General features: G+C 43.1%; 1 protein-coding gene across 3 annotated transcripts in view; it reads left to right on the forward strand.

Annotated features, from left to right (window-relative positions):
- The window catches only part of ebf1a (EBF transcription factor 1a), a 125,586-nt gene extending 115,568 nt beyond the window's left edge, over positions 1-10,018 (forward strand). The window contains exons 14-17 of one of the 3 annotated variants that reach the window (XM_033974368.2): positions 1,222-1,401; positions 2,975-3,172; positions 4,455-4,523; positions 8,132-10,018. In XM_033974368.2, coding sequence (XP_033830259.1) covers positions 1,222-1,401; positions 2,975-3,172; positions 4,455-4,522 — 446 coding nt within the window. In that variant the 3' untranslated portion in view covers position 4,523; positions 8,132-10,018. The remainder of the gene's footprint in view (positions 1-1,221; positions 1,402-2,974; positions 3,173-4,454; positions 4,524-8,131) is intronic. The other 2 variants (XM_033974369.2, XM_055224647.1) reach the window with 2 other exon arrangements.
- The last annotated feature ends 227 nt before the right edge of the window (positions 10,019-10,245 follow it).

Consider the following 10,245-nt stretch of genomic DNA (forward strand, 5'->3'; position numbering starts at 1 on the left):
ACCCTAACCCTACCCGACTCTACCCTGACCCCACCCTTACCCTAACCCTAAAGTTCATGATTATCGTTATGTCTCTTTGGCCTGGGGTAATAGAAATAAAACTTAAAATGTTTTATTTGGATGAAAAAGTTGGGGTTAGGGTTAGCGTTAGGGTTAAAGGTCAGGGGTTAGGGGTTAGGAATAGTCTCTTAATCAAACATTTTAGTATTTGTATATTTTCACAGTTGAACGTTTTTGCCTTCACAAATTAATATAAAGCACAATACCAATTTAAATCTAAGGAAAAACGTAGGATTACAGTCGAGCTAAAGAGACTCACGGCTCAGATCGGGGTTGCGAGGAAGGGCATCTGGTGAAATTCAGACATACATTTCCAGAGTGAGGGGAAGATAAATAGTACAAAAGAAAGAATCGAATACTCTGTACTTTTCATATGACAAATTTGGCAAAAGACACGAACGAGAAAGAGGACAGTTGAATTGTGAAGAAAAAAGGGAGGAGGAATTGGGGAATACTGGGAACGTGCGCGAGGTGAGAGAGTGACTGATGGAGGAGAGGAGAGTGGAGGATACAGAGTGGGATGAGTGGGTCCTAGGGGTGTGTATATTAGACTGAGGTCGGCCCCCGCCTGACAGAGAGGGATGTGGGCGAAGTCAGCGCTCGTTCATCACTCCTATCAGGGGAACTGCGTCTCAATACTTCCAATACACTTCACGCGGAAATATGTATCTTCACAAGTGATCATATACTGCACGCACGTCAGACCGGCTGTTCGGCTGGTCCTTACCGCTCCCAGAGTCCTCAGGTGTAGCCCTTTGTTAGATTTCCAAATCCCAGTGTCAGCGAATATTCAAACTTTACCCTCGGATGTCGGAGTTTGTCTGGAATGCCGCTTCGTTCTTTACAAATTAGAGTTCGTCGGCGCAGGCCTGAAGACGAGCCAGCGAGGTTAACAGCTCCATGTTTGAGTAGAGGGATCGCACTACACACTTGCTCCTCATATCTTCCTCCTCTTCTCTGTTCAAAGCTCTGCCCCCTCTCCCTCGCCATATGTTCTTTAAGATTTTTACTCTGGGCTTACGCTGGTGCAGCCATTAACCGTGTAAGGAAAAGGGTAATTGGCAACAGTGCATGTGGAGCTTTCTGAGTTTGTTTTGTCTACCATCTGCTACACCTCTAACCTCTCGTTCTCTTCTTTTCTCTTCTCTTCCTGCTCCATAGGTTTCAGTAGGAGTACAAGCAGTGTGTCCCCCCACGGTTATGTCCCCAGCACCACTCCACAGCAGAGTAGCTACAGCTCTGTCTCCACTAGCATGAATGGCTACGCTAACTCTGGCATGGCAACACTGGGCACCTCGCCCAACTTCCTCAATGGATCAGCAGGCAACTCGCCCTATGCTAGTGAGTAAACACAACACGCCGCGAGTGCTAGGCTAACAACCACCTATAATGCACAGCCTGCAGTGCATTATGGGCCGGCACTTTCAAAGCTGTCTGTGTTTTAGCATTAGAAGTGTTTCATTGTTCTGTAGTACAGTCAGATACCCAATAACAAACAGGATCACCGATCATTACAGCTTGTGCAGAGCATTTTCATACTTATACAAGAGTGAATGGACTGTATCTCTAATTTTATAGAAGCCACATTTCGCCGTGCGCCGGAGCTACTCTCTGAAACACAGGAGTTAATGTCTGTGAGAACATAAAGATTTTGTCAGTAAACACGATTTAAAGAGAAAGTGAAGCATCAGGGAAAGTTGAGCTGGCTCATCTGTTTCTCTAAGAACAGTCAAACACAAATCCCACTTTATTGGCCCAGGGAACATATCACCTAGCGCCCCCCCGCGCACACCACACACTCACCCTCTACATTAAAGACCCTTGATTAAATCAATAAACTAATTGCTAGAGAAGCAATTCCATTTCAGCTCTTTGATTCCTGGGTGTTAACAAGTATTTTAACAGGCTCATCGGCCCCACACCGACACTTTCAATCAATGGCCTCTCGGCCTGCCTTTGTAGGTCCAATTTTCATTAATTGATTAGTTAGGCCCCTTCATAAATGGATTATGACTTTATTGCGAGGATTTGTCAGGAAGAGCCATAAAGGCTAAGTGTTGGATAATAACAACAATAAAGGCAAGAGCAGATATCAGGGGCAGGTGAAATACGACCACGGCTGATTGTAAAATCACTGAGGGAGAAAATGCTCTTAGAGTTTTACAGACAAAAGACAAACCAGACGAGGATGATGTCACACGACCGATTCAGACACGAGGACCATTTCAGACACGAGGATTATCTGCAACAGGCAGGAACTGATGTCACACGACCATCTCAGACACGAGGATTATCTGCAACAGGAACAAAAAACAAAAATATTTTTCTGTGATTTTTATAAACCACCAAAAACTTTAATCCTGGAACACAGAAGTAAACACAGCAGCAGATGTTTCCAGGCTGTTTCATTTATTACAATAATAATACAATAATGTTTGAATACAGCTGTGATCCACTAAAGCTGCATTAGCAGAATTCCCACAAAACAAGTGTTTCATAGTGAGGTGTTTGTGAAGCGACTGCAGAGCCTGAAGCTCAGATGACTCATCAGACCCGTCCGACGCGATGGGCCTTTTAGGGAGAAACAGGCCCATCTGACGGGCCCAGGAGAAAATGCTGTGGGCTGTTTTTTGGAGTTTTCTGCTCCTAAACATATTTTGTGTTTAAGCCGGAGTCATATCTCTGATCTGGATTTATCTTTGAGCCAAGGGATTTTTACAAAAGAAAAAGTTTGCATAAAAAAAAAGTACGAGCCAGATGATTTCAGTCCAAAATGTTATCCCTCCTACCATTGTCCATTGACCAGTCCCTTTCTGTTCGTCCCGTCTGCCTGTCCTGTGCCCTCGCCCCTCTCTCTAACCCCGCCTCTCACCCCCCTCTCACCCCCCCTGTCCCCGCCCCCTTGCCCCTTCAGTTGTCCCATCTAGCCCCACCATGGCGTCGTCCACCAGCCTGCCTTCAAACTGCAGCAGCTCCTCCGGGATCTTCTCCTTCTCCCCGGCAAACATGGTGTCCGCCGCGGTCAAGCAGAAGAGCGCGTTCGCCCCCGTCGTCCGACCCCAAAACTCCCCTCCGCCCACGTGCACCAGCGCCAACGGCAACGGCCTGCAAGGTATAAAGAAAAACACTCACCAGCTGCGAGAGGTGGGCTGGGAGGGATATAAAGTGTGTCTGAAATTAAAACGAGGAAAACCGAATAGAATCTAGTGTAATGTAGATTTTTGTAAGTTATTTTTACAGTCCATTCACGTTTTGTTCCAGACTTGAAACTAAAATCATTTACAAGACATTGACAAGCTCATATTAGCACATAACAGATGCAAAAAAACCACAAACAAAACACATTAATATTCACTTTTTATATTAATTCTGTCTGTGTTTGTTTACGTGGAATTGTCAAACTACGATATGGGTTTGTGTTGAGCTTTTCAGAGTTTATTTAAGTAAATAGAGGAAGAGAAAATCAGTGAGAATTAGCTTAGCGTGTTTGTAATAAATAGTTTCAAATGGCTAACGGCTAAGTATTATAAAGTTTAATGACATTTGACCTTTAGGTCGTCAGTTTCGTTTGTTTACAACTTCTATGAGCATGAAGCTTCCTGTTCTTTAAATATTAACTCTCACCGTTCCTTTCCTCCCTTCTGCCCTCTTTTCTTCCCTTCTCCCTCCTCCCTTCTGCTCCTTCCTTCCCTGCTTTGTCCTCACTTTTGCCCTCTCCTTCCTTGTCCCTTCTGCCCTCTTTCTTTCCCTCCTTCCTCCTCACTTCTGCTCTCTCTGCTTCCCTCCTTCCTCTTCACTTTTGTCCTCCTTCCTCCTCCCTTCTCTCCTTCCCTCCTTCCTCCTCCCTTTTGCCCTCTCTCCTTCCCTCCTTCCTCCACCTTCTTCCTCCTCCCTTCCACCCTCCTTCCTTTCCTCCTCCCTTCTGCCCTCTCTCCTTCCCGTGTACCCTCTCTCCTTCCCTCTTTCCTCCTCCCTTGTACCCTCTACTTCCTCCTCCCTTCCACCCTCTCTCCTTTCCTCCTTCCTCCTCTCTCCTCCCCTCCTTCCTTCCACCCTCCTTCCTTCCGTCCTTCCTTCTCCCTTCCACCCTCTCTCCTTCCCTCTCTCCTTCCTCCTCACTTCTGTCCTCTCTCCTTCCTTCCCTCCTTCCTCCTCTCTCCTCCCCTCCTTCCTTCCACCCTCCTTCCTTCCGTCCTTCCTTCTCCCTTCCACCCTCTCTCCTTCCCTCTCTCCTTCCTCCTCACTTCTGTCCTCTCTCCTTCCTTCCCTCCTTCCTCCTCTCTCCTTCCTTCCCTCCTTCCTCCTCTCTCCTTCCTTCCCTCCTTCCTCCTCTCTCCTCTTCCCCCTTCCCTCCCTCCTTCCTCCTCCCTTCTTCTTTTCCTTCCTCACTTTAGATCAGTCTTTTGTGGACTCTAGCAAGTACTCCTCAGCCAGCTCTCTGCAGGGCCTGGCCTTCTCCTGAAGTACGTTTACTCTTTTTTTTTTCTTTCATTTGTGTTCACTCCATCACGTTTGTTCAGTGAAGACACATTATGAACAAAAACATCTCGTATAAACATTTTAACCGTGTGAACAGAAACTAAGTCTGCAACTTCCAACATTTAGATAAAGACCTGAGGCCACACCTTCTCAATCAAAGTTTTTTTATTTTTTTTATTTTATTTTTACTACATTTTATTTACAAATAGAGCAAGAATATATGAAGTAATAAATATGGAATTATGTAGTTAAATAGTTAAATAATTCTACTAAATGTTTTTCGACAAATCAAAGGGTGGAAACTTTAAGGATTTGATTTAAAAATATGTTAAAAAAAAGAATAAATAGAGGGTTTTTTTTATTTGCTGCTTGATTCCGTCTTATTTCATATATTTGTTGTTTTCTGCATGTATATAAAATGAAAAAAGTAGTAAATATAAAGGAACAGTACAGTATATTTACATATTTTGCAGTTTACAATCAACAAAATGAAACAATGATCCATGTCTGTTACAGTTTATCACTAAATACCAGAAAAAGCATAAAATGTCTTCTATAAAGTGCACTCCACCCATCCTCCTCCTCCTCCACCCATCCTCCTCCACCTCTTCTTCTTCTTCTCCTCTTTTTATTTGTCACTCCTCCTGACTGCTCCAGTTATGCCACGCTGCACCCGAGCCTCTATGTTTAGTTTTAACGATAAAATACTTCACTGTCGGATTAAGGTCGGGGTTAGGTCAGTGGAGGAAGAAGTACTCTGTTCTGTCTGTTACTTAAGTAAAAGTACAGATATCGAAGCAGAAAAGTAAAAGTATTGAAGTACCTGTTTAAAAATGTACTAAAAGAGTAAAAAGTTTAAGTATTTCACGCAGATTTTGAGTCTTTTAAAGCTTCAAATGTGGTGATTTTGATGAAGAATTTGAGTTATGAACGTGTTAAAAATAAACCCGCAGACTTTTCAAACTATAATAAAAAAATACTTCAAAAAACTTTAGTCAGGATGTTACTGCAAACATGGTAAAAATAACCTTTCAAATCATAAAAAAAGTACTTTTACTTTTCAGTCCTGTTCAAACATGTAGTGGAGTAGAAAGTACAGATACTGCTCTCAAATGTTGTGAAGTAAAAGTAAAAAGTACCCAGTGTAAATGTACTTAAGTAAAGTGCAGATACTAGTAGATGTAAGGACAGTACTTTTACTTTTACTTTGTTACGTTGCACTGGTCAGGATTCGGTTCATGGTTTGATTTGATCCACAGTTACAAGACCAAAGAAGGAAAAATGCCTCGTTCCAGGTTCGTTCTGTGGCGTCGGGACAGGGTCCAGTCTCGAAAAACAAATTTAAAAGTCGCCAAATACTTGAACTGAACATCACACGGCGCCGTTTTATTAAAGCGGACGTATCACTCTGTTTTCTGATCTGTTCTAATGTCGTTTCCTCGTCACAAACAGACCTGGAGTTGTGTTTTTTTGTTTCATTCACACAAACAAACCTGCGTATTTAGTCTGAGTTCTTCTCTCAAACTGAAAACGCTCTGTTCCACCTTGTGATGTCATCGTGTGGTGATACAGGAAGTGCTCCGCTGTGTTTTTAAACTCCACACACCTTCATTTCTAGAATCATTTGGATCATTTCCGCGCTGGAATTGCGAATCTCTGTGGAAATAAAGGTAAAAAACGCAGCTGTTCACTTGGAAAACTACCACTTCATGACATCACAAGGTGGAACTGAGCATTTTGAGCTTTGGAAAAATAGACAAACGTGTGCGAATGAAACAAAAACACAACTCCACGTCTGTTTTTGAGGACGTAACAGCATTAGAACACGATTTAAAAGCTTTAGGAAAAGGTATTTTGGTCACAGTTACGCTAACGACTCGCTAGCATAACTTCACCGCGAACAAAACAACGCCTCCTGACTCGTCCCCCCCCACAGCACATGGCTCTTATTTCCTGTTTTTACTTCCTGCTTCCTGTCTGTTCTCGAGCACGGGATAATATAGGAAGAGGGGGAGGCGGAGGGGAGGGAAGATGATGGATGGGAATCTTTATCACGACCAAAAGCTGAGCACTTCCTCACTTCCTCTGTCGGCGTTGAAGATCACTGACCAGCGCGACCCGGGGGCCATTGGACACTGCGCACGTCTCCTATCTGCACACACACACGCACACACACACACACACACACACACACACACACTGCTCGGTTAATCCCAACAAGCCGGAGACACTTAGGAAATAACCAGGGAATTAGTTGATTGAAGAGGGAGAGGGATCAATAGGCAGCCAATAAGTTATATGAAAAAATCCTTGTGGTGATGCTTCAAGTGAGAGAGAGGTGGGAGGTGGAGGAGGTGGTGGAGGTGGAGATGGAGCACGCCAGATATCAAGGAGTAAACTGGAAAAAAAAATAACCCGGGAATGTAGCGCCTGGTAAAAATCGTCCATCTTTTTTTTTTTTTCTGTTTTGTAAAGTTTTGAGTCTGTAGTTTCATCTGTCATTTCTCACACAGGCGTTAACATTTTCTCACATTTCTCTCTCGTTTAAACTCTCTCAAAGTTCAAACCTTCGTAGGCGTCTTTGTCGGTGCAGAACGTTTCATCGACATTGTGGGTTTTGTCGGTGGAGAAAACGAATCGCAAACGTACAGCACTTCAGAGTCACACTGAGATCCAACGTTTATGTAAATTTGTCTGAACACATTCTGTACTGGACAGGAGACACGGCACGGAGGAGACTGATGGACAATGGTCTACAGTCCAACAGCCAATCAGGACGCACGACACAATGGTCTACAGTCCAACAGCCAATCAGGACGCACGACACAACGCACGTTCATATGCTGTAAAAAAACATTCCGCAAAACAGCGAGACCACGAAAGGTGAACCGCGATATAGCGAGGGACAACTGTACAGCAGCTAGTTCCATATTTGGACTTCCAACCGCGAGTATCATAGCAACCAAGAGCCGATCTGGACTTCTGGTTTAGCGCTTAGCAACGCTGTCAATCAAACCTGTTGCTAACGCTACCCAGGAGCAACCTCAGGGAAAGAAGGCGCCTGATTTGTCTGTTATTAACGTTCATATCTTGATTTAAAGACACAAAAGCGAAATAAAAACCTCAGGATCATGTAGAGGGTTAATACGAACATTTAAGACTAAAAAAGGACGAGTCTGACTGAGCGAGGGGCCACGGTTTTTCAATAGAAAGTGAATTGGAGCCAGAGTCAGACCTCGCTTTCTATCTGGAACGCGGCGGCTAGCGTGTTAGCCATGTCTTTATATAAACAGTCTACGGTTTTCGCTCAACACGCCGCGTAATTCCTGACAATTAACAACATCGGGTCTCGCGTGGAACGATTGAGAAAGCCTGAGGAAAAAAAAAACGAAAAAAATGCCGGACTGTTTTGATTCGTTCGGCCTTCGCTCGTGACATAATGAGCGCTTCGTCTTTGTTAAGCAGATGCCCCGGTACATTTGTTATTGGACTGTTGTGATGACAGACAGAACACAGCAATCACATGACTGACCTCTCTCTCCATCTCTCCTTTTCCAATCTCTTCCTCCTCCCCCTCTTTTCCCACAAACAGCGATTCCAGGGATGATCGTCCCGCCCATGTAGAAGATCCGGGATTTGGGAATGCTGAAAGGAAAAACTGACGTGGTGACGGAGCCTGGCCAGTCAAATGTTCGCACCCGGAGAAAGCGTCCAACAAACTCAAACTCAGGCTTTTGCATTTGGGATTTCTGGGATTTTACGGAGTGGGAAAGTCTCTCCAGGACAAAACGGTCTTACTTTGATTTAGCGTAGCTGTCCGACGCCGTGCGAAGGGGCGCGGAGAACCCGAGACTGACACTGACCTCATCGAAAAGAGCATTTATTTATCTGTTATTGTTTCAAATGTCGGCTTTGGGTTTGATTAACCAGAGGCCCCGCACCGTCTCACCATCCCGAGCTCACACAAACAACGGGAGGAGTTTGAAAATGAAGTTTACGTAACGTTTGACAGCGCAAGTCCGAGCCGAAACCGCAGAACAACACGGGGGCCGAGTGGAATCGAGGTCAACAAAAACACAAAGGATCAAATCAAAACGTCCAAGTCCAAGCTGCTAGTCTCCCTCACCATTCCCTCCCCATTTCAACATCAGGCCTTTGTTATGTCGTTAGGGCTGCTCTGGCTTTGGCTTTGTTTGTTCGTTTTTTGACTTTTAATAAAAAACTGTGAGGATTGAGCTGTTTGCAATATGCTTTTCTGCTTGTCATTTCAAATTAGCCAAATGTATCTTTTGTTTTTTTGGTTTTGTTTTTAAGAGATTTTAGAAAAAAGACTTGAAAAAGCCCAGAGGATGTGTGCGTCCAGCCAGCACTGTAGTGAAAACAGTCTAGCAAATATCAAATTAGAATAAAAGTGTCATATATGTGATATATTTTTGTACATAAAAATCTTTTGGGTTTTCTTTCTTTTTTTGCAATAGCTCTAGTTTGAAATGTAAAACGTCTTAAGGCAGCTTCTCAGTACGGACGGTAGATTTACTGTGTGTTGTCATATCTCATATCCGCGAAACGTTTGGATACAAAGGGTTTTTTCTGTACAATATGATATAAATAGTGTATTTATGCTTGTATTTGTAAATGGCCCCTCACTCCCGTTTTGTGTCGTGTGAAGTGGACACAGGTCGTCGTGTTTTGCGTTCCATCACCGTCTATTTAAATGTGACTTTTTTTTTTTTTTTTTTACCATTTTATATGTTCCACGCTTCCATTTTGTTCCACTCAAAAAGCCATTTTTTTTGTCTATTTTTGTATGATTTGTAAGTTAACAGACCCTTTTTCGGTTTTGTGTTCTTTTACCAAATGTTTCTCGTATGGCAAAAAGTAGCATCTTACTCAGAGTATTTGGTTGAAGTAGTTTTTTTAATGAATATATACACACATTAATATATATTGTAAAGTTATATCTTTTTGGTTTGAGGCTTTGATGATGATAATATGCATGGGTTCTTCTCCTCCTGAGTGACTTCTTCTTCTTCTTTTTTTTGTTTTCGTGTGCAAACCAAGAGACTTACGCAAACGCAATGTTACTTTTTCCCTTTTCCGTTGCTTCCATCTGTCCCGTTGTTTCTTTTCCGTGTTATTTATGCCTGCTAACATGCTGTATCTATATATTTCTGTTTCATTTCTGTCACTGTAATCTGTACCAGCAGTCTAGATGCCTTAACAATGCAAAACCCATTCTTTCACTCACTCATCATGTGTACAGCTTTTTCTACCCGTCACCACAATTGTCTAAAGGAATTCATGGGAACCTTTGAGGGGGACAAGCACAAAAAAAAAAGAAGCCAACTCTCCGCTCCGTTTGGTGGTTTTTCGCAAAGCCACACCAAGAATACAAAGACGCGCCGATGGCTCCGGAGGACGAGTCTACGCCGTGTCTCGCAGTTTTGCAGCCATTATGTCATTTTTAAAGTTTTATTTTCAAGTTATATTCTTCCCCGTCAACATAGTAGCGTATATAAAGTATAGTGTCGTAGAGAGACGCGAGGTTCAGGCTAAACGAACACGAAACACGCTAATCCTACATAGCAGAAGTGAGTATTTTTTACTTTAGGATAAAAAATATGAATTCTTACAAGTTTTAGGTCATTTTGGGGAGTTGCACAGAAAATATATGTGTTTATTTGTTTGTTTTTACCCAGAATTTGG

Source organism: Periophthalmus magnuspinnatus, chromosome 10 (assembly GCF_009829125.3).
Source record: "Periophthalmus magnuspinnatus isolate fPerMag1 chromosome 10, fPerMag1.2.pri, whole genome shotgun sequence".
NCBI classification, from domain to species: Eukaryota; Metazoa; Chordata; class Actinopteri; order Gobiiformes; family Gobiidae; genus Periophthalmus; species Periophthalmus magnuspinnatus.